Source organism: Scyliorhinus canicula, chromosome 8 (genome assembly GCF_902713615.1).
Source record: "Scyliorhinus canicula chromosome 8, sScyCan1.1, whole genome shotgun sequence".
In the NCBI taxonomy this organism is placed as follows: Eukaryota; Metazoa; Chordata; class Chondrichthyes; order Carcharhiniformes; family Scyliorhinidae; genus Scyliorhinus; species Scyliorhinus canicula.
In genome coordinates, this window is record NC_052153.1 from 163347242 (window position 1) to 163372578 (window position 25337).

General features: G+C 45.1%; 1 protein-coding gene across 6 annotated transcripts in view; it reads right to left on the minus strand.

Annotated features, from left to right (window-relative positions):
* The window catches only part of LOC119970652 (microtubule-associated serine/threonine-protein kinase 4-like), a 588463-nt gene that overhangs the window by 411315 nt on the left and 151811 nt on the right, over positions 1–25337 (minus strand). For all 6 annotated transcript variants that reach the window (XM_038805607.1, XM_038805606.1, XM_038805605.1 and 3 more), the window contains exons 2-3: positions 24291–24444; positions 21250–21374 (exon numbers count right to left, since the gene is read on the minus strand). In XM_038805607.1, coding sequence (XP_038661535.1) covers positions 21250–21374; positions 24291–24444 — 279 coding nt within the window. The remainder of the gene's footprint in view (positions 1–21249; positions 21375–24290; positions 24445–25337) is intronic.

The following is a 25337-nucleotide window of genomic DNA, read 5'->3' on the forward strand; positions in this document are numbered from 1 at the left end:
CCACTGTGCCACCATGCCGCCAAAAAACAGTCAAGAATACCGGAAGAATTCAAAATGGTCCCTAATGTGCTCCAGGAAATGACCTGCCATCCCTACTTGGTCCGATCTGCACTCGACAAAAGTTTCACACTATCCAATCCCTATGCAAAATCTCTCCCCCACGTCACTTTCTCTGCCTTCCAAACCTCTCGAACAGCGGTCTATTCAACCTCCCCCTAAATTCAACGTGTGCCTGCTCAGTGTTCAACTATTCCCCTTTATTCACCAACATCCCACTTTGCCCCAGCAAAACACTCAGATAATCATTTACATGAGCACTTGCCAAATAAATGCAGATGGTTGGGTTTTTCTTTTACATCTGAGCTTGTGTCTGCTGGTTAAACCCAGGTGCAGCTGTCAGGCTGCATTTGATTGTACCAGAACAGACTGTGTCACAGAACAGAATGGTCCAAGTGGTAGCTCTTCTACTCGAGTTTACATTTGAGGAGTTTTGGCAGAACTAAAAGTTGTTCAAATTCCTGTTTCAAATTAATCGTGTTTAAAATTAATCACATTTAAATAGATTTTTACCTATTGTACCTGTTAGCCACACCTCTTTTATACTGAAGCACTTTCATAATATAAAATGAATGCAACTTAATTACTGGGCAAGAAATATATTCAATGTTAATATATGTGCAATAAAATTACCTTGGACATAATGCAACATTCATGTGCCTGAACTCGCCCTTAAATACATTAATGCTCTGAATACAAAAATCACTGCTGCAGTGCATTAGCGTTCGTTAAATAGTCCCGTCCATCAGTAATGACATGCCACAAGTCATGATGCCGAAACATTATGCAACATTAGAATAAGCAAAAGTTATTTTCAATTTATAGATTTCCCTTAACACTGCCCCGGTTTCAAAACATTAAGGGTGCTCCCTACTGGCCATGTTACGCCTGAAAGTCGGCACGGAGCAACGTGACCAGTAGATGCCGGGAGACCCCGCTCCTGGGAACTACCCGGCTCGCTACGCCTCACGATGTTGGGCAGGGTAACGTGTTGGCAAATCTGCATATTAGAGGGACTTACAGTGTGGTATGTAGCGGATCGGCCGCGTGTGGAGGAGCTCCCGCCAGGGATAGCGATTTTGCTCTACTTTATTTGCTGGCAACTTGCGTCCAAAACACACAAACTTATTTGCTTAAACTCCCCACAGCAAGGGGCTGTGGGTAGGTGTCAAAGCAGACACCAAAAGAAACAACATTAAGATTGGAGACCTCGAGGACATCAAGACAAAAGAAAATGGCAGCGGAGGCGATCACAGTGCCAGGGGCCATTCCCCTAAACTGTGGAGACTTTGGCGGCTGAGTTATAGAAGATGCGCTAGGAGCTTTCAGAGGACCACGAGAAGGCAATCAAGGCGGCAAATATCAAGTCAAATCAAATCATAGAATTTACAGTACAGAAGGAGGCCATTGGGTCCATTGAGTCTGCACCAGCTCCTGGAAAGAGCACCCGACTTAAACCCACACCTCCACCCTATCCCTGTAACTCAGTAACCCCACCTACCTTCTTTGAACACTAAGGGCAATTTATCATGGCCAATCCACACAACCTGGACGACTTTGGACTGTGGGAGGAATCTGGAGCACCCGGAGGAAACTACAGACAAGGGGTGAACGTGCAGACTCTGCACAGACAGTGACCCAAACCGGAATTGAACACGGGACCCTGGAGCTGTGAATCAATAGTGCTAACCACTGTGCTACCTTGCCGACTATTTATTCGAACCGACAGGCCATGGCCAAGGTAGAGGAGGTAGTGAAGCAGCAGATTGCAGAGCTGCAGGAGTTGCCCTGTCAAGGCAGAGTGATCACATTACCTATTTGGAAGTAGAAATGGTGAAGATGGCAACCGATAATAAGGGTCTGAAGGCAAGGATAGACAACCTTCGAAAATTGGTCGAGAAGACAAAATTTGAGGTTGGTTGTCTTGCCAGAGGGGTTGGTGGGTCCAAATCCGACTGAGTTCATGGCATAGGTGCTCTGGGTTATAGGTCACTGAGACAGAAGCCTCGTACTGGGGAGCCACCTCGGGCATTTCTGGTCCCGTTCCACAGTTATCAGGAAAGGAAAAATGTCTTGAGGAGCAAAAGAACACCGGAATAGCAGATGGGAAGGCAGGGAGTGCAAATATAATAAGATGTTGGTTCGGAGCTGGCTCGGAGGCCTGCAGCTTTTAACGAGGCGAAAGCGGCAATGCATCACAAGAATGTTCGATTTGCCATGATTTACCCCACACGTCTTGGGGGTGACCTATGAGACGGAACATCATCACTTTGAGATAAAACTCAAGTGTTCATTTGAAGGAACGGACTTGGGTAGAAATAAGTGCACTGTATCCAAATCGAAGTAAACTGGTTTGGGAAATGGGTGGGGTCGTTTGGAGTCTTTTGGAGATTTAAACCTCCGACTAGATAAATCAAGGTGTTCAGACCTTTTGGGATGGCAAAGGGATCTGTTGTCCTTCATGGGGCAGGTGGGGGGAGCTGACCCTTGGAGATTTTTTTCACCCCTTGGAGATTTTTACACCCCAGGGAGAGGGATTTCTCGTTATTCTCTCAGGTCCACCTGGTCTATTTCAGGATTGACTATTTTTTGGTCATTATTTCCTTGCTGCCGGGATACATTCTGCTGGGGTGACTGATGCTTCCAGATGTGGAAGGGGAGGGAAGAATTGGGGATATATACAAGTGGCTGGGAGAGCAGAGAGGCGAGCGGGTGGTGAAGATCAAGGAGAAATGGGAAGCGGAGTTGAGAGGGGAGATCAATTGGTGAATATGGAGTGAGGCACTGCGTAGGGTAAATGGGACCTCCTCTTGTATGAGGATGAGCCTGATACAGTTTAAGGTGGTGCGCAGGGTGCATATGACTCGGGCGAGATTGAGTGGGTTCTTTCAGGCGGTAGCAGGTGCGTGTGAGAGATGTGGGCAGGTGCCAGCGAAAATGGTTTGGGGTTGTGAAAAATTGGGAAGGTTCTGGGCGGGGAGTTCATCTCAGCCAGGATAGTGGAGGAAGAGGTGGATCCGGACCTTTTGATGGTGATATTTGGGGTTTCAGAGAAGGTGGAGCTCATGGAGAGGAGGAAGGCCGATGTCGTGGCCTTCACCTCTCTGATTGCACAGCAGTGAATTCTACTGTGTGGTGGTCAGCATCACCACTGGGAGTAACACCATGATTGGGTGACCTGTATGACTTCCTGCGATGGGAGAAGATAAAGTATGCGTTAAGGGGCTCTGCAGAGGGGTTTGGGAAAAGGTGGGGGATGTTTGTGACCGTGTTTGAGGAGCTGTTCGTCGCGAGGGTAAAGGGGGAAAACATTTGTACAGACTGTGTTTCCCAGTTGATTTCCCAGGATGTTTATGGGTTGTAACCTGTTTTGATACACCTCTGGAATAAAATATATTTTTAAAAGAAGATATAGTTCCCCGTTTGAAGTGCCGTCTAAATTGTCCCCATATTTCAAAGGTGGCCACCACCATCAGATTGACAGTCCATTTCAATGGGCAAAACAAAGGGGGAGCTGTAAGCAATGCCCTCAGGCTGGTACCTTTCCAGTCATTCCTCTCCATTCGTGGGGGACGGGTTGGGCAGCGGGGGATATTTTTTGTATATTGTATGAATCTGGTTGACTACTTTATGGATTTGTAAACTTAAAATTTGAATATAAATATATATTTTTTTATTATATCTGCATATTAGGAGAGAGCTAGACTCACTCTAATATGCAGTTCCCTGAGATAACCATGGCATTGGTATGTCCCTTCGCCTCAGAGACCTTGGCAGAGCACCATTCAGTACTGGTCCCCACAATTGGGGACCAGGCAGAATGGCACTCATGGGGGTCTCACAGGGGATCATAGGCCCCCAGGTACTTGCCCTCTGGGCAGGGTGGCACCTTGGTAGTGCCACAGTGCCCAGGTGGTACTGCCAGCTGGAAGGAGCACTGCCAAAGTGCCAAACTGGCATTTCTATTACTGACGGGGCATAGGGCCTGGGGATGTCATGTGCACGAGGTGGGGAGCGGGGGGGCCTCAGCACACCCTTATCGGCGAGTTGGGGCTTTGGAGGGATGGTTTTAAACGGTGTCCCGATCTCTCCCTGCACAGAGGAGCTCCGGCGAGCAGGGCTCCTCAGAGCAGGAAATGGGACCTATGTGCGGCCTCAGCCGTCCATTCCTCACTGAGGCTCCATACTATCTGGAGTTGCGTTAGATAGCGTTGTGTTACGCAGTGCTGTGAGTGGCAGGAACACATGACTAAACAGGCTCACTATGGGACTCATTACCCATTTGGTGGGGGTACACCATCAACTTTGATCAAATCAATGGACAAAATATGTTACATTGCAAGATGAGTTATGGTTACAATTTCAAATTAGTGATCATACATCCCCCAAATTACAATCGTTAAACCTACTTTCTAATCATTTTCAAGCATCTCGAATTATACACCCACAAAAAACAATCACTTTGCTGCATTGCTACACAGACTAAGGCAACATCAAAGTAAATTTCTAATCAATTGACAAGCTGACCACATTGAAGTTCTCAGGATACATGATACTAAACGGCCATTTGAGACAAAAGTCACTATGGAGTCACCAAAGCAGATTATACTTCGACTGCATTAAGATGCATACCTCTCTCCGCATATTCATTTCTATATTACCCAAGGTCTTCCATTTTATGGCACCAGAGTTATGCTAATCGCGAATACACAAATGGACAAAGTCATCACTGAGATATTGAGAATTCCATAAAAACGGACCAAAGGGCCATGTAACTTTCACACAATCTAATGAGGCTTCTCATTCGCTTAAATGTGTTGATGTTTTGACCATCTTTTGTGATGTCTTAGTGCAATGATTCAGTTAAATGTGATCCTTTTCGGGCAGCACGGTGGCGCAGTGGGTTAGCACTGCAGTCTCACGGCGCCGAGGTCCCAGGGTCGATCCCGGCTCTGGGTCACTGTCCGTGTGGAGTTTGCACATTCTCCCCGTGTTTGCGTGGGTTTCGCCCCCACAACCCAAAGATGTCGAGGGTAGGTGGATTGAACACGCAACATTACCCCTTAATTGGAAAAAATGAATTGGGTACTCTAAATTTAGAAAAAAAAACGTGACCTTTTTCAAACCAGCAGCGCACAAAAGCTGAAGGCATGGAGCAGGATAGATAGAAACAGGCTGTTTCCGGTGGTTGAAGGGTATTAAAACAAGGGACTTAAGATTACCATACAAGAGATTTCAGAGCGTTGGAGAAACTTCAACACCGAGGACTGAAGCAGGGTTCATGTCAAACACTTAAGAATACCTTAGATAGGTGATTGCAGGAAAGGATGCTAAACGGGATGAGGGAATAGATGAGATATATGGGATGAGGCCGACTGCTTTGGCGGAGGAGAAACCAAAACCAGATTGCTTGTCCTGAACAACCAGTTCCTTTATTATAATTCCGAAGTAAAATCCATCTTCAACAAAGGCTGCTACTTCACATCAGTTGAAATCCGGCGATATGCTCCAGATCGGTAATTTATGCATTCACACGTATTGGTGTACGAATCATGAAGTCATCTAATTCACTTAGTGTGTAGAGTGGTACAGGAGCAGGGAGAGGTCAACTTGAAAAACAACATGTAGCTAAATTAAACTGAAATGGGAAGTACTATTAACAACTAAAGTTAGTTAGGACTAAGCTGGAAGAAGGTCAACCAATATTCTAAACGTCAAGATTGCAACTATCAGCGAATTGCATACGACCTTAATAATGATCAGATAATAGACTTTGCATTGTTAGTCACAAAATTGGGATTTTCCAATATGGCTTTCCAGGTTTAAAATTACCTTAGTGATGGCGAGCAGTCGTCTGTCTCATTCTCATGATGTACATCTATGCAAAGTTTTGTTTTAAACCTGCAAACACATTACCTATTCCAGGCCAAGGGTATTGTGCAAACAGAGAATAATTAGAGAGCATATCAGAGGCAAGTCAGAGAGAGAGAGAGAGAGAGAGAGAGGGGGGGGGGGGGGGGGGGGAAGAGATCAGAATACTATTACTATAATAAACCACAGCAGGCTGGATTTTAAAGTGTTGTAATCTTAAACTGAACCAGAATAACTGTTCAGCTATCCTCTCCTCTGAGCAGTACAGCAGGCAAAAAACAAATGTCATTTGGGTGTAGGTAAAGACATTCCTTATGTTAGCAGCATTGCTGCTGCTGACATGATAGAACTGAAAGATCATGGAGAAATGCCTGAAACTAATGAGCCCGAAGTGGAACAGATTCCTTCAACAAATGCGTGAGATCAGAAGGGGTTTGAGATGCACATGGTGTTTCGAGAAAAACAAAGGTACTCAAAATCACAATACATTATAGGAGCCAACATCAGAACTGGTGACAGAATGCCAGAAAGAGAATATTTTAAAGGAGAAAGCTCGGTGATCACTGCAGAAGAACCAATTGCAAAATATCGGCAAACACCGAATGTAGACAGGTCTGTTGGGCTCTGCATTATCTTATTCCATAACAAAAGCAAGAACATTTATTTGTACATTCAATATTCAGAAAGCGAATGTAACATATGTCAAAAATGTAAAAGTACAGGATAGGAAAGTTAACAGTAAGACAAATTAAAGTCTGTGAAACATAGGAAAACGCTTACGGAATGGCAGTACAGTCAGTAAAATCAATTAAAAAGACGGATAAAATTGTACTCCGCTCAAGGCGAAGGCTTCCAAGGGAAAACAGAAGTTAGTGGGAGGGGAATTCCCCAAATCAGATTTCTGTTTCTCTTTTGGCAATGATTTCGCGCAAGCCTGCATGAATTTTCATCCCATTACTTTGTGGTTTAAGGCAAATGTATCCCTCTGCTGTAAACTTTATGGAAATAAACATCAGTGGAGATTACACAGTTGTGCACAAATGGCGTGGGCATCACAACCTTTCTGTAGAATTGTCAATGGACTCAAGACATTAACTGTCTTTCTCTAGCCACAGATTCTGCCAGACCTGCTGCGGTTTCTATTTTGACAATAGAGACTATGGCACTTCAGGGGAACATATTTCCTCGTATGATTATATTTTGATATAGAAATCAAGACAGGCCATGGCTATTATTCTCATTAATCATTGCTTTACAGTAATGTAAAATTAAAAACTCATGTCAAAGATCACACAAAACAACTGCGACAATGTAGAAAATGACAGACTGGGCAGGCAGCAAGATAAAATCAACCTGTCTATTTACTCACAATGTCCCTTCTGGGCCCGACTGCCTTAAATTTTAACTTGCGTTTCTAAGTAGTCAGCAGCTGAAGCTGCCCAACATCAGCCGGGTCCTCCTTTAAATATGCAAGTCGGGATCCAACAACCTGGTGGCACGATAGCATAGAGGTTAGCACTGTTGCTTCACAGCGCCAGGTTCCCAGGTTAGATTCCTGGCTTGGGTCACTGTCTGCACGGAGTCTGCACGCTCTCCCCGTGTCTGCATGGGTTTCCACCGGGTGCTCCGGTTTCCTCCCACAAGTCCCGAAAGACGTGCTGTTAGGTCATTTGGACATTCTGAATTCTCCCTCTGTGTACTTGAGCAGGCGCCGGAATGTGGTGACTCGTGGCTTTTCACAGTAACTTCATTGCAGTGTTAATGTGAGCCTATTTGTGACAATAAAAATTATTATTATTATTAACCCTGACCCCACTTACAACTCCTAGCCAGTGGAAATAGTGCTACGACTTTGCTACCAGGTGCACTGAAGAGGATCAGAAGCAGTGTTCACGATAAAGTTTTAAGGAACTAGAGTTTAGGCCTCCACCGCCCCAAATTTCAACCAACACCCCTCTTGAAATACCTCAAACCACAGCGCTTCTCCTCCCCCCCCCCCCCCCCCCCCCCCCCCCCGGACCACTCCCACTTCCTCAAACACCCATTTGAAACCCAGTCAGTCCACTTGCTCAAATGCTGGTGGGTAACCTCTGACCACTTAAACCTCCGCAATGCTGCAGCTCCTCCCTGGTTGCCAAGGCAGCCAGCGCCTTGCGAAATGAGGTTAGAGCGTTAAACTCTCGATGGCGGTGGAATCTAACTGATACCAGGGCGGCAGGGTAGCACACTGGGATGGGTAGCACGGTAGCACAGTGGTTAGCACTGTTCCTTCACAACTCCAGGGTCCCAGGTTCGATTCCCGGCTTGGGTCACTGTCTGCGCGGAGTCTGCACGTTCTCCCCGAGTCTGCGTGGGTTTCCTCCGGGTGCTCCGCTTTCCTCCCACAAGTCCCGAAAGGCGTGCTGTTAGCTGAATTGGACAATCTGAATTCTCCCTCACTGCGCCGGAGTGTGGGGACTAGGGGATTTTCACAGTAACTTCATTGCAGTGTTAATGTAAGCCTAGTTGTGACAATAATAAAGATTATTATTAGTTCACCATTGGATATCCGCTGGCAGTTAAAATTTCTGAGTAGTTCTAGCATCCAAAACAAGCAACATTATAGTAGAATCAAAGCTTTGACATGCCACGCTTAATGGAAATACGCCAGCGCTATCACAGCATTTTCTCTCCAGAAGTTAATTATGAAGCAGTCAGATTAGATATGGCAATTTATCTAGACTGAGACTAAACAAATATTTTGCTATTATTGATCAGGTCAATTAAAAAGTCACAAAAGTTTGCAAAATTACTAGTCACTCGATCATAATTTGTTCACACGGAAACAACAAAAAGATTAATTGGATTACAAAAGATGCCAGCTTTATCCACTCATCATGGCAGGGCAGTTGATATTTCTTTAAACAAACCATGAACTGATACCCAAAAAGTACTCAATTTTTAAAATACCCTAAAGCATTTCAAATACAAAATATGGTTGACCTAGCACACTGGAAAACCACAACATATATTTTGTAGCCCCATGGAAGGAGGGTAACATACCAGCGTTTCTGCCTTAAATCCTTACTGAATAATATCCAGCTTTAAAAAACATATAGAAAGTAAACAATGGAGAAATAAATAATTAAATAGGCAATCCCTCATTAGTTTCAACTCCATATGTATAAATATGACCAGGGCTGGCTGCAGCACCTTTTGTAATATAGATAGAAGGAGGCCATTTGGCAATTTCTCCCCGTTCTCGTGGCCAATCCATCTAACCTGCACATCTTTGGGTTGTGGGGGTGAAACCCACGCAGACACGGGGAGAATGTGCAAACTCCACACGGACAGTGACCCTGGGCCGGGATTCGAACCCGGGTCCTCAGCGCTGCAGTCCCAGTGTTAACCACTGTGCCACGTGCCACCCCTGTTTTGTAATATAGTCTCACATCAAAATTCAGCAGCGCGTTTTAATACCGTAAGACTACTGTTGTTTGTCATATATATACACATATATAAATGATCTGGAGGAAAATGTAGATGATCCGATTAGCGAGTTTGCAGATGACACTAATGTAGGTGGAGTTGCAGATAGTGAAGAGGATCATCAAGGATACAGCAGAATATTGATAGATTGGAGAGTTGGGCCGAGAAATAGCAGATGAAGTTCAACCTGGACAAATGTGAGGTGATGCATTTTGGAAGATCAAATTCAAGTGCGAATTATACAGTAAATGGCAGAATCCTTAGGAGCATTGTCACACAGAGGGATCTGAGCATTCAGATCTATAGTTCCATGAAAGTGGCAATGTAGTTGGATAAGGTGATCAAGAAGATATTCAGCATGCTTGCCTTCATCAGCTGGGGCATTGAGTACAAGGGTTGGTAGTTCATGTTACATTAGTACAAAATTTCAGTGAGGCCACATTTGGAATATTGCGTGCAGTTCTGGTTGCCACACCACCAGAAGAACATGGATGCTATGGACAGAGTACAAAGCAGGTTTACCAGGATGCTTCCTGGTCTGAAGGGTGTTAGCTATGAGAAGAGGTTGAATAAACGCAAATTGTTTTTAGAACATAGAACAGTACAGCACAGAACAGGCCCTTCGGCCCTCAATGTTGTGCCGAGCCATGATCACCCTACTCAAACCCACGTATCCACTCTATACCCGTAACCCAACAACCCCCCCCCTTAACCTTACTTTTATTAGGACACTACGGGCAATTTAGCATGGCCAATCCACCTAACCCGCACATCTTTGGACTGTGGGAGGAAACCGGAGCACCCGGAGGAAACCCACGCACACAGGGGGAGGACGTGCAGACTCCACACAGACAGTGACCCAGCCGGGAATCGAACCTGGGACCCTGGAGCTGTGAAGCATTTATGCTAACCACCATGCTACCCTGTTGGAAAGATGAAGGCTGAGGGGAGACCTGATTGAGGTCCACAAAATTACGAGATATATAGACAGGTTGAATAGTCAGAAACTTTTCCCCAGGGTGAAAAGCTTAATTATAAGGGGGCACAGGTCCAAGGTGAAAGGGGGAAAGTTTTGGGGAGGTGTGAAAAGTTTTTCATGCAGAGGGTGGTGGGTGCCTGGAACGCGTTGCCAATGGAGGCGGTGAAGTAGGACGATAGCAAGATTTAAGATATACCTTGATAGACACATGAATGGACAGGGAATGGAGGGATACAGATCGTTTGGGCAATAAGTAGTAGGTCTAAATAAGGAATCTGGATCGGCACAGGCTTGATGGGCCGAAGGGCCTGTTCCTGCACTGTAATGTTCTTTGTTCCTTGTAACATAGAAGCAGAGTTAAGCCATTCAACCCATAGAGTCTGCTCCACTATTCAATCATGGCTGATACATTTCTCATCCCCATTCTTCGGCCTTCTCCCCATACCCCTGATCCCCTTATTAATCAGGAATGTATCTTGTAGCCACCTGGGGTGACCACTGCCCAACACAAAATGGAAGATTGTAAGGAATGCAGGGAAATTGGACATGTTGTAAAAGCAAGCAGCTTGCAAAGCCCTTGTATATTCAGACTACTGCAGAAACCAGTTCTGACTGCTGCAGAAACCAGACAGCGCTGTGAAAAGAAACCAGTTAACATACTAATGAGGCGATACCGGGCGATCCCCAAGCACAATGGAAACAAGTTAAACACAAATCGATACATTGAATGGAAGGCCAGACTTCTCGGCGCCAAAGAAGTCCAAAACAATAAGTCCCAAGAACCGCCCCAGTGATCGAGGTTACTGCCCCGTTATTGGGGAATTCAAATCAATCAATTGGGAAGAGACCCAATCGATTGCGAGTGAATAGAAGGTCCACCCAGACCCTGAGAGAGGTGTAAAACAGAGACCCCGACCCCAGCTCTCTCTCTCTGCCAGCCTCTCCTTGACCAGCCAGCCCTCCCAGCAGAACACCGTTGCAGCAGAAGAACCGTGAGGAGGAGAGGTCTGGACAGCAGCCGCCAGCAAGTAAGTGTCACAACACATGCTACGATAGTAGACACTCCTGACCCCCTTTAGTCCATAACTACTGGAAGCCTGCGGACCCAGGACAAAGCTACAGGCCGTAGTTCCCTGATCCGGCAGTCCCCTTATCCAGATAAGTATTTGGCCTATTAGTGGTAGGATTAGCCTAGTCTTATAGTTTTATATGCATGATTAGTAGATTACTGTAATATAGTAAACGTGTCTTGTTTGAACTTACTAACTGGTGTATGGATTTATTGCTTTGAACTTGAACTTGAAACTTGTGGCGGTATCTTAACGATACCTGGCGACTCCAAAGCTAAGGAACGAAACAGAGCCAAATTGAGTGTTAAGCACACTCACCCAGAACGAGCAACAATCTATCTCAGACTTAAATACACCCAGTGACCATGGCCTCCACAATCTTCTGCAGCAAAGAGTTCCACAGATTCACCACCCTCTGGCTGAAGAAATACCTCCTCATCTCAGTTTTAAAGATTCATCCCTTCAGTCTGAGGCTGTGCCCTCAGGTTCTAGTTTTTCCTACTGGTGTAAACATCCGCTCCACATCCACTCTATCTGGGCCTCTCAGTATCCTGCAAGCTTCAATAAGAACCTCCCTCATCCTTCTAAACTCCAATGAGTACAGACTCAAGAGTCCTCAACCGCTCCTCATATGACAAGCCCTTCATTCCAGGGATCATTCTTGTGAACCTCCTCTGGACCCTTTCCAAGGCCAACACATCCTGTCTGATCACAGCCTCAGAAGTACATCCCCGCCCTTGTTTTCCATATTATTCTTCTCCAGTCCCCATCCCAAAGCAATCTACAGAGTGTGGAGGCTGGTCAGTGTAAGTGTAAAACTCGGATCACCAGAAGAGCACACAGGACGTCGGTGTATGGTTTTGATATTTTTATATGTCAGTCATGTTGAAGAAGTTAACTGGATTCAGCAATTACCACGAGATATCAGTCCTAAAAGGCTGAAAATTATTTTCCAATTTCTTAAGGATGTTATAAATTCAATCAGCACAGAACCTTTACTGTGTTAAAGAGTAACTGGATGGTTTACCACTAGTTGTGCATCAAGCATACACACATTCCGTTTTTGCACCATTAATCAAAGCAATATAATTTCAATTACAGGCTTAGAAGAGAAGCACTTGTTAAAACTCATTTGTTATCACACACCACTGTACAAGTGACTTCTCTGACGTTCAATGCGGTGTCCGCTATATCATAGTTAATTTTACTGAGTAATCAAATTATCTCGACCTAACAACTCATTTCATTACAGATCTAATAACTAGTTACAAAACTTTTCAGTTACAAAACGTTTAGCTCACTGGGCTAAATCGCTGGCTTTCAAAGCAGACCAAGGCACGCCAGCAGCACGGTTCGATTCCCGTAACAGCCTCCCCGAACAGGCGCCGGAATGTGGCGACTAGGGGCTTTTCACAGTAACTTCATTCGAAGCCTACTCGTGACAAAAAGCGATTTTCATTTTCATTTACATCTCGAACACTGAGAGATACAAACTTCGGTACGAAAGAACGATGTAACAATTCAAACGCTACTCACTTGAATTCTCAATTTAATTAACAGATTTTTGACTTACGCTGACAATACCCATTTTTAAAAAACTGTATCTCGCTTCAATCGTCAATTTTAATTTGCTTTGCCACAACCCAAAAATATTATTTGTTGTGTGTCGATTTAAAACTGCTGATTCTCCATTACAGTATGTACTGGCTCCCTCTCCTGGACAGAGTAAGGCTACCCAGAGATGCATCATTAAAGATAAAATTACTCCAAAACCCATTCCTCCAACCCCACCCCCTTCTCCTCCCCTCCCCCCCCCCCCACCACCACCCACCCCCACAACCAGTTCCCACGTTTCTAGTTCTCAGTTTACATGTTCTTTGAGTTACGTTACATCTTCTAAAGTAGCTGTTTAATAAATGAAGAACTCAGAATTCAATTCATTTTGTCAAGAGACATTTTGAAGGAACACGCATATTAATTTTGTAGCTGTGGTCTCTGTACACGTTCAATTGTGAAGGTATCAAAGTTCCATTGAAAATCAACAATTAAGGACGCCACCCAAACTAGGTTATTAAGGGTATTAATGACGGGTTGGGCCTCATGTCGACTAGTGAAGGACTCCTACTTGTAATATATTATCTTACCAATAATGCCCATTATACAAAAGCTTTTTGTAATTACAAGCTACCTTCATGATAGCCTCATGGCACCTAGTTCACATTCATTTCACCAATTGGCTTTGTGCAGTTGCTTCGGCGGTCAAAGTTTTTCCTGGTTGAACTCCGTGGCACAAGGAAGGAGATCAGGAGAATGGAAACTCGGAACCAGCAAGCGTGAGTCACTGATGGTTTGGGGGAAAGACAGAGAGCATGGAGTTGGGATGGGGGCATTGAGGAGTTTGGTAACGGCTTGGCACTCTGAATGTGGTAGGATCAGCCTGGTCATTTTGCCTTAGTAACGGGAATGGTACCATTTGGCCTCGCCATTTTGGCGCCGATTTTGTGGCGCCGTCGTTTTGGCGCCCATGCTTTTGGCATTCAACGATTTGGCACCGCCAATATTCAGTGCTGACTAACCCACTACAAATTTTAAGTTACGAAACCTGCCCAAACAATTTAACAATTTAGCCCTTTTTGCACAAGCATTACTCTGGTGAATGTATGCCAATATTACCTAGTTAATGCTTATTAAGAGGCAGCTATTTCTGCAATGGAAGAATGTTTTCCAGGAGTAACGATACAAGGATGTTTCTTCCATTTAGCGCATAACATGTACAAGCATCTTAAACAGATTGGGCTCCAGGTTTCATATAACAATGATTCCGAATTTGCTTTAAGAGCTAAAATGATCATAGCCTTATGCTTCGTGCCTGTTCCTTACTTGGATAACTACATCGATACCCTGTCAGAAGACTTGCCGTTAGAACTTCAATCGCTGCTTAACTGGTTTGAAGATAATTACGTAGGACGACCAATGAGAAGAGGCAATGGCAGGCGGCCCCCTCTTTTTCCTTCAGAGATGTGGAACCAGTACAATCGAACAATCAACGGAGAGGACCGAACTAACAATCACGCAGAAGCAGCACATAGAAAGGTATACGCGGAATTAGGAGTTCACCACCCCATTATATGGAAATTTATTGATGGACTGAGAAAAATTCAAAACAACCGAGATGCATATTATGAACAATTGGTTGCTGGCCATGCTCCAAAACAAAAACTTGTGAGAGCTGACGAGCGCATTTTGAATATTGTGCGCCAGTTTGATGAGAGAGAACCATTAGAATATTTGCGTGGTATAGCCCACAATTACGAAATACATTAAATTACTGAGTTTTAATTATTATTTTCTTTTTCTTTTACATAAATATTTTAGGCCAGAATAAAGGTTTCGTATTTTTATCCTAGTTTCATTTAATCCATTTATTACATGCTTTAATTTAAATTTTGGCGCCAAACCGTGGTGGGCCAGGAAAATGAGCGCCATAACAACTGAGCGCCAAAAAAACGGCGCCAAAAGATCGGGGCCAAAAAGCACCCGACCCTTAGTAACATAGTTTGGGACGAGCTTTATTTAGCTAGACTTAGTTTTCTGGCATGAAAATAAGGGACTTGAAGAGCAGTGTCAATACTACTGCAATACTGGCAGCACGGTGACACAGCAGTTAGCACTGCTGCCTCAGTGCCAGAGATCCGGTTTCGATTCCAACCTCGGGCGACTGTCTGTGCTGAGTCTGCATGTTCTCCCCGTGCCTGCGTGGGCTTTCTCTGGGTGCTCCGGTTTCCTCCCACAGTCCAAAGATGCGCAGGTTAGGTGGATTGGCCATGCTAAATTATTCCTTGGTGGAGTTACGGGGATAGGGTGGTGGATTAGGCCAAGGTGCTCTTTCACAGGGTCGGTGCAGATTCGATGAGCCAAATGGCCTCTTTCTGCACTGTAGGGATTCTATGATTCTTGAAATGTGGGTCCATCTCAGGATTTTTACTGGCAGAGTCCCTACAGGGTTTTGAGTTCACCTACAACATTTCAATTATCCCGGTGAGAGTGATCTCAGATAATGGGCGGAATTCTCCCCGAATTCTCCGTCCCCAGAGATTCAGCGGGGGTGGGAATTGCGCCGCGTCGTTCCCCCCGCGGCGATTCTCCGGCCCGTGATGGGCCAAAGTCCCACCGCTGACAGGCCTTTCCCACCGGCGTGGTTTAAACCATTAAACCACCTCTGGTACCGGCAGCGCGGACGGCGGCACGGGGCAATCTGACCCCGTGGGATGCCCCCACGGTGGCCTGGCCCGCGATTGGGGCCCACCGATCGGCCGGCGGGCCTGCGCCGTGGGGGCACTCTTTTTCTTCCGCCCTGCCATGGCCTTCACCATGGCTGGGGCGGAAGAGACTATCCCCCTGCGCATGCGCCGGTATGACGTCTGTAGCCGCTGACGCACCGGCGCATGCGCGGACTTCCACCGGCCGGCGAAGGCCTTTCGGCCCCAGCTGGCAGGGCGCCAAAGGCCGTTCCCACCGGCCGGCGGAGCGGGAGCCACTCCGGCGCGGCCTAGCCCCTCAATGTGAGGGCTTGGCCCCTAAATGTACGGAGAATTCCGCACCTTTGGGGAGGCCCGACGCCGGAGTGGTTCTCGCCACTCCGTCCCGCCGGGACCCCCCGCCCCGCCGGGTAGGGGAGAATCCCGGCCCTCATCCTTTACAATGCAGTGAAGGGGGGTCAGCAGTCCCACAGACTGACGAGAACAACATTGGACACGAATGTGAATATTTAGTAAAGTGTTAATGCAAGAACACAAGATTGTTCTGTCCAAAATCACGAAATGTCCCAAAGTCCCCTGTAACCATCAATGCGTACCAACCATGAGGCATGCCAGTACATTTAGTGCTCTGACTAAGCTAGCCTCAACAAATAATGATGCAGATATGAATGCAATGTGAAACATTTCCAAACGAAATTCAAAACTTGAAAAACACCTCTGTGCTCTCAATAAGTCTTATGTTAATGGCAATGAGTTGGAGAAGTTCTGGTTGTGATGAAAAGCCTCCCTGTTTGACCAGGAGGCACTCCATAGACTGCCAGTGCATCACTTTGGAAAAATGGTGCACTCACCATTCAAACTCTCGCCACCACCTTCTCCCCGATCACTGTCACCTTGTATCACCAGTACTTCGCATTCTTCCCCCAGGACCCCATCATTGACATTAACCACCTTTCCCGCTAAGAGCCCCCCCTTCCAGCCCCAATTTCCCAAGACACTCTTACTACTCGGGTACTCTCCCCGCCCTTCTCCTGTAAACCTGCCTTTCTTGCCGAGCCTTCGCTCTATTCTCTTGCACTCTATTCACCCCACCCCACCCCTACCCTGCTTGCTTCTGTCTGCCTCCCTTGGTGCAACATTTGGTAACCGCACTCGAGTGAAGTTACGCAAGGTGCCCAGAGAAGGAGAAAGCAACACCCATGGCCCTCAAAGTCATGGAAGAAGTGAAGCTCACGGGTGCACACAACTTACAAATGATCATAAAATTGAACATTCTAAACTCTTGCGGGCGAGGAACTGAATTTGGAGGACAAACCTAATTCCACAGGCTTTTTAAATGGGCATGCATAAAACGCTCATGCAAATGGAGTTTATCCAGCCATTGGGAAACAGATTTTTTTTGCCTCCCGCCAAATTAAGTGATTTTCGCTGCTGGTATGAGTGAAAAACTCTGCCCACTGTTTTTATAGCAAACAGTAGGGGTGACAGTATTTTATAGTGCTTCAAGCTGCAGCAAAAACATAAGAAGGTTTTGAAGGCTAATTTTCAAATGAAGGTTGATGGCAGGGGTGAATTCGAGTGGAATTCTTGGCATCTTTTCGACAGGCCATCATACTTGGGCTTTTTGGCAGCTAACTGTTTCCAGGTTTCTAAAATCAGGCATCAGGCAAAACACGTATACCAATACAGCAAAACCCTGCGGATGATGGGAATCAGAAATCAAAACAAACATTCTGGAAATAATCAGCGGGGTCTGGCAGCATCTGTGGAGAGTAAAACAACATTGAAAATGGCTTCTTCAGGACTCTTCACTTTAACACTTCAGAGCGGCAGCGGAGCATCGTCACGGGGGGGGGGGGGGGGGGGGCTTGGGGAGGTAAATTTGGAGAGCAGCCAATAGTCAATTGACTTTTTACCGCTCTCCGAATTCCCATGCCCTACCAGCAACGATGTCAAAATCCCACCCTCTGTTTCAATCTTCACAGGCGCTGCTCGACCTTCTGAATTCAGTATTTCCAGCAATTTGTTTCAATAAACTTGCTCTTTCACCTGGATGTTGCTCTTCATGGCAATGAGAGCATTGTGTAGGTGATTGTTTTGCCGCTCAGCGTGCTAACTGACAACACTTGGTCAGTGAAACCTAGCACACCGTCTGACCAATCCTGAAAAACAAAGCATTAACAAATATTGAACACTAATTATCACCAAATTAATAATGAAATAAGGACACTGTAAATTGAATTTAATAAGATTTACAGAAGATGTAAGCAGGAATACCAGAACTCAGTATCTATATTCGTACAGGATTGAATGGTGGGTGGGGAGGGAAGAAGGGAGGGGACTAGAAAAAAGGGAGGGAAGAAACTTATTTTTGAAATGCCGTGACTGTTGTTACGAAGGCAGTTTAATTTGTCTCTAGGTACAGTACCTATAAATGCATTATAGCCTAGCTAAGTTGGCAGTAAAAAGTTTCTAAAGATCACATTTTTGGGAATAAAGAAATTATTCATTTATATACACAGGTACACATGTGTGTGATGGATTGTTGACTCAAAGCTCTATATCTAAGTGCGAAGGAGTTTTCACTCAATGTGAGGAATTCTGTTAGTGCAATTTTGAGCTTTGAACTGTTACTATATATACATATCAATGCTGGTCAAAAACATTTTCCCTCCCGTATTTCCAATTGATTTTGGTCCAGAATCTTGTTCGGAAGAACACTCAATCACGCAAGACGACATTATGGCATGCATCCCAACGTCATTGCACACCTGCACGATATTTAGGTTGCTGGGTGCTTGCAAGAGTTGACAATCAAGCAGGCAATTTCGCTCACTAAGGGCCAACTGAACTCAATTTTTCGTGGCCTGTCTGCTTTAATGGTTGGCAGGTTGGTCGATTGGCCAGGTTGCCTTTGTGTTTTAGCTACAACCTCAATCGAGGGCAAGATTGAATGTCAGAGCTGACATAATATTTCAAACAGGTATCTGGGCACTGAGGTTTGTGCTTGGATATGCTGCCTAGATACTCCTTGCAGCATTTCTCCATTGTAAGTTTTTAAAAACAGGTCGGCAGCTCCCTCAGACAGTTCCACGTCACCTGTCCCCAACGGAGCACACTTAGAAGGGTCAGACTGTACCCTCCCTCTTCTCAGCAGATGCTCACTTCCCACCTTCCCTGGCAGCGCTGTGCCTTTCCCAGTCGGAAGCAGGTTTCCTGCCTGCTTCCAGGCCCACTGAGCGTGCATGCCCCATTGGTTTTCTTTCCCTTACTTCAAGCCCCACTGCCGCAGACTTCTCCAGCAAAAACTAACAGATCATGGATTTATTGATCTGTAATAACGAGGCCATCTGATTAGCTGCCACGCATGATGAATGTAGGAATTTCAGATATATTGTATTCAATGTATTTTGTGCCTGAAGGGTTAAAAGCTTTGGTTAGCATGTGACTGCTGCAGAAACAGAACAAAGAACGATGCAGCACAGGAACAGGCCCTTCGGCCCTCCAAGCCTCCAAGTCTTGATACCAATTTTGGCCAAAACCCTCAGCACTTCCTTGTGCCGTATCCCTCTATACCCATCCTATCCATGTATTTGTCAAGATGTCTTTGAACGGCGTTAATGTATCTGCTTCCGCAACCTCCCCTGGCAACGCGTTTCAGGCATTCACCTGCTTTGAAAGATTTTGGGAGCCAGAGGTGCATCGTAAACACTTGGGCTAATGGACTTTTGTTCGGACTCAAGAGGGTTCCTGTGGAGTATTAAATTAGCTACCTTTGTGTTCGGTTAGTAAGATGATGTAACTAATGGGAGGAGCTAGACTACCAAGCATTTTGGCCGAGAAGCAGAGATTGTGGAGTTGCTTATTGGAAGTCAAACCCTGAAGACAGTTTCTGAAGACTTCGGCTAGAGATCTTGCATTGTTCTGTCAGGATTCAGGTCTAGCTCTGAGAACATATCCCAAGGAACATCTCTTCAGCAAGTATGCCTGGGTCTGCTAATTGTATTTAAAAGTGGATTGGGATCGGAGAGGGGGTAGAGAGCTCGCGGGCCAGAGGGAGAAGAGAGTCCGCGCGCCAAATGGGGAAGTGAATTCACGCCAGAGGGGGAAGAAAATTCACGCCAGAGGGGGAAGAGACTTTGCGTGCCAAAGGGAGACGAGAGTTATTCATCAGAGGGGGAAGAGACGGCAGCACAGTGGCGCAGTGCTGGCACTTCAGTCTTACGGCGCCGAGGTCCCAGGTTCGATCCCGGCTCTGGGTCACTGTCCGTGTGGAGTTTGCACATTCTCCCAGTGTTTTCCTGGGTTTTGCCCCCACAACCCAAAGATGTGCAGGGTAAGTGAATTGAACACGCTAAACTGCCCCTTAATTTGGAAAATTGAATTGGGTACTCTACATTTAAAAAGAAAGAGGGGGAAGAGAGTTTGCGCGCCGGAGGGGGAAGAGAGTTTGCGCGCCAGAGGGGGAAGAGAGTTTGCGCGCCAGAGGGGGAAGAGAGCTTGCGCGCCAGAGGGGGAAGAGAGCTTGCGCGCCAGAGGGGGAAGAGAGTTTGTGCGCCAGAGGGAGAAGAGAGTTTGCGTGCCAGAGGGAGAAGAGAGTTTGCGCGCCAGAGGGGGAAGAGAGCTTGTGCGCCAGGGGGAAGAGAGTTCACGCGCCAGAGGGGGAAGAGTTTGCGTGCCAGAGGGGGAAGAGAGTTCACGCGCCAGAAGGGGAAAGAGAGTTTGCGTGCCAGAAGGGGAAGGGAGCCCGCACGCCAGAGGGGGAAGAGAGCTTGTGTGCCAAAGGGGAAAGGCAGCCCGCACGCCAGAGGGGGAGAACATGTGTGAAAGGGAGACAGCACGCTTGAGGCTTCTGTTGTTTCAGCAAAGAGCCAGCAGACATAAAGGGCAAACATACACATCGACTGAGTTCCACAGCCCTCTGGGGTAAATAATTCCAAAGATTCACAACCCTCTGTGCAAAGAAATTTCTCCTCATCTCGGTCCTTAGTGTCCTCCCTCTTATTTTGAAATTGTGTCTCCTGGTTCTAGGCTCCTCAACCAAGGGAAACATCTTACCTGCGTCGACCCTGATTAATCCAGCATCTTTCATCAGCTTTCTGTAAACCCAAAATTTCTTTGCTGTTGTGTTATTTTTGTACACCTCAGTATGAATGTATTTAATTAGAGGTTCCTCACCTAATATCGAGCATAAAATAGTCTCCACACTGGTGGAAAGAAAAGCAGCATGCGGACTGTGGCAACATTCGTATCTGTAAATTCACATTGAGGCAATCTGTACAATCTGTACAAGCTCCAACCTGTTTTCCTGCCAGGTCCAAAAATAGACATACAGATCTTGCATACAAGTGGAATTTTATTTTGCCAACCACTCGTCACTTCGGTGAATAAAAATGCAAGATTGAAATGGAGAGAAGAGAAAGGAAGAAAATAACAGATATGAAATAAATAAATTGAATAGCTATTAATGCTATTCGCCACCTATCAATGTCTTATTCTGTTACATTTTTCCAAAATGCACTAAAGTTTGAAAGAATGGACTTACCAAACTCGCAGTGAGGGAAGGAGCTGACTGACCCAATGTCTGGCTCTGCATGCGAACGAGATTTGTCGTTTCCATAGCCTGTTGCCATGATAGTGTTGTAGAAGCCAGTGGAAGAAGATATTTTCCTGAGGTTCGAACAAAAATGTTTTAAAAGTTTCTTTATAAAGTCGATCAAGCACCGCATACTTCTCTGAAGAACAGGTCAAGCAATTTTCAAGCCGAGATTGAATGTTTGTTTAAATATCCCTTCCGTAACAGGTATAACATTTTCTCAACAGGACTGATATTCATAGCAGACAGAGTTGTACACACAAAAAGTACAAGTAGAAGCCAAATGGTATGATTTTCAATAGTGCAATGGTTAATTTATATAACTAGGGTGCTCAAGTTCCACTAACTTGGGCCACATAAAGAATCAACTCGGGTGGCCATATAAGCTGGTAGACTCAACTGACGTCAGTGCATTTATGTTTAGTAGAGTTAACACCAACCGGTGTTCCTGGATCATTAAACAGCACATGTAAACATGAAATAACCAAATGGCAATCTAGTTGCACACATGGAGGGGATCCAAAGGAGGTTCACAAGAATGATCCCTGGAATAAAGGACTTGTCATATGAGGAGCGGTTAAGGACTTTGGGTCTGTACTCATTGGTGTTTAGGAGGATAAAAGGGGGGGCGATTTCATTAAAACTTACAGGATACTGAGAGACCTAGATATGGTGAACGTGGAGAGGATGTTTCCACTAGTAGGAGAAAGTAGAACGCAAGGGCACAGCCTCAGACTAAAAGGACGATCCTTTGAAACAGAGATGAGGAGGAATTTCTTCAGCAGAGAGTGGTGAATCTGTGGAAAATGCCTTGCCGCAGAAGACTGTGGAGGCCAAGTCACCGAGTCTTTAAGACAGAGATAGATAGGTTCTTCATTAATAAGGGGATCAGAGGTTATGGGGAGTAGGCAGGAGAATGGGGATGAGAAACATATCAGCTATGATTGAATGGCAGAGCAGACTCGATGGGCCGCATGACCTAATTCTGCTCCTATGGTCATATGGTCTTATACAGAATGGCAACTTGGAGAAGGTACCATAAGGCAATTGATGTCTGCCAAATTGTACCTCAGCAAAGAGTCAGCAACTTTAGGGGAGGAGGAAAGGGAAGAAAGTTGGTCCCGGGCGAGGAAAGCAAAAGAAAAAGTTATGAAGAAAAGTCAAAAGCAAAATGTGCAATTAGAAACAGAGATAATCTTACCCATACTGTGTTTAAGCAGAAACCAAGTACAGCTACAAGTGATCTCCTCAGAAGAAAATTATTACAGATTTTTTTAAAATAAAAAATTTAAATCTGAGTTTTTATTTTACTTTTTCAGATAGTCTCTTTTGTCTCTTTCTCTCTCTTAATCCCATCTGTATTTCCCAATCATAATATCACTTTCTCTCTATATATGATTTCAATTTAATTTATATTTCCTCCTTTGAGTTTCCTGGTTTGGACTCTGCATGTCTCAGTGAGCATTTTTCAGTTTAGTTGGTTAAGGCGCCTTACTGTTTCTTGTCCTGTTAGCCGATGTCAGATCTCCCCTGTTGAGGGCACAGCACTGGAGCAGGCAACCAGTGGCTGGCGGCCTCCTCTCTAAAGCTGGTTAAATTTTTATCAGTGAGGTGAATCGTGAACACCGTTCCTTCACAGCCGCCCACAGAATCCAGGTCATACCCGCCAATATTATCAAGTTATTTCTGGCAGGTTAATGTCATCTGATGATGATCTATTGCAGTTGCTCTGCATTTTGCATTCAGAAAAATAGCTTAGTGATCATTTTTTTTTAAAGCAACTGAGACACCAGGCAAGTTTTCATCCGGCACCCTCGTCAATTAAATGCCACCTTTACAAAACCCATGAAATATGACAGCTTTCAATATTTACAGAAAGATTCCATTCCATCAAGCTGATTGAGAAAAGTAACAAGGCAAAAGCCACAGTCCATTAATATGTCATAAAGTACAGTAACTTCATCTTCAAACGTGGGAATTCCAGAAGAATCATACCGAAGGATAAATCTCTCTGATTTGTTTAAACATTCACAGCTGGGGACGAAGTTTTATTGGAAAGCTTTCAAATCATTGCTTATCCACAATGAGCTTCTCTTGTGTCTTCCAATATGCACACAATCTCATAATAAATATTTATACTTCTGATCTTTGCCATTCCATTGTCCTTGTTAAAAAGGTTTTATATTTTTACATATATATATATATATACACACACACACACACTCAAAATGGCATCATATTAATCACTGGTAGATTTGAGAAATATTGCATTAAACTCCCAAAAAGTCAAAACACAAAGAGCAGTGTTGCCTATTCTGAGGAAAAAAACAAGGTTTCTATCAAATAATGTGTGCAAGCCTGGTGTTAGATTTTGATGTAAACTGAACACCATTTTACTAGGGGGGTGGCACGGTGGCTAGCACTGCCGCCTTACAGCTTCAGGAACACGGGTTCAATTCCGGCCTCGGGTGACTGTTTGCACTTTCTCCCCGTTTCTGCGTGGGTTCTTCCAGGTGCTACGGTTTTCTCCCATACTCCAAAGATGTGCAGGTTAGGTGGATTGGCCATGCTCAATTGCCCCCGAGTGTCCAAAGGTTAGGTGGGGTTACTGGGTTACGGGGATAGGGTGGAGCTGTGGGCTTAAGTAGGAAGCTCTTTCAAGGATCGGTGCAGACCCGATGGGCCTAATGGCCTCCTTCTGCACTGTAAATTCTATGATTCTTAATGGAAGCATGTACATTGAAACTCCACAAAAACAGGTAAACATTCCACTGCTGTAAAATAAACAGATGAATGACTTCTGGATAAAGATCATCAACGCATTTGATCAGAATTAAATTAAATCTTCACAGTGGGTTTTACTTTGGGGGAAAAAAAAATTGGCATACAAGCAAAACACAAACGTTACAAAATTTAAAATCCCCAACAAGTAGATTACCGCATAAATAATCTTAAAACACCACGGGACTTTGAAGTTACTTTTTACATACCAGTCAAAGCTCCACCCAAACTGCCTCTTCTCAAGTATTTGGCATCTTCACTCAGCTGTCTCTTAAATTTCAAGGCCTTGCCCATACCACAAGAAACATCAGGATTGCTGGACTTGCGAAATGGAAAGGATGGCGGGTACAAGATGTGGTCAAACTGAAAGGGGGAAAAAAAGACACAAGAGACACCGCATGAAGGTTTTGGTTAAAATACTAAAGATTTGCTGCTTTCGAGTTTCCCATTACCAGGATTGTTGTGATGGTCCTTGTCCCTTTTGTTCAAAATTTAGAGTAACCAATTTTTTTTTTTCCCCAATTAAGGGGCAATTTAGTGTGGTCAATCCATCTAACCTGCGCATCTTTGGGTTGTGAGGGTGAAACCCGCGCAGACACAGGGAGAATGTGCAAACTCCACACGGACAGTGACCCAGAGCCGGGATTCGAACCCGGGTCCTCAGCGCCACAGTCCCAGTGCTAACCACTGTGCCACCGTGCCGTCCCGTCCTTGTCCCTTTAATGGGCAAACACCATAAGGATATTCTGACTGAAACTAGCTTTTTCAGCTGATGATAACACTGCTTAGCAACATCTATGTGAAGACAGTCTCACCACATAGGGTCATAACCTTTAAGATGAATAGGCAATTGGCATTTGGCAAATGAACAAACTTTGCAAACACTTTATATTTACACTTTTATTAAGAATGCTATTCCCATGAACAAAACTGAAAAGTTTTTTTGAAGTGCACAGCGGGGTTGAATAATTGTCAAAAACCATGACCCTATCCTGAATTATACCTGGCATTCTGCCTCAATGGGCTTCCAAAACTGCTGAATGTCAACATAAAAGTGACAGTGTAAATACTGCAGGAGCTGCCCAAACTATGACTTGCATGCAAGCGTAGGCCCCAATTAGCCTACAAGAGCCATGCCATTTCCCACTATCTACCCACACGATAGTCAAACAACTCCAATTGTCAAAGAATGTACAGACATTATGCCAGTTTTACATCGGCTCCTCGAGTGCAAAATGCGCCCGAGAGTGCTTCTT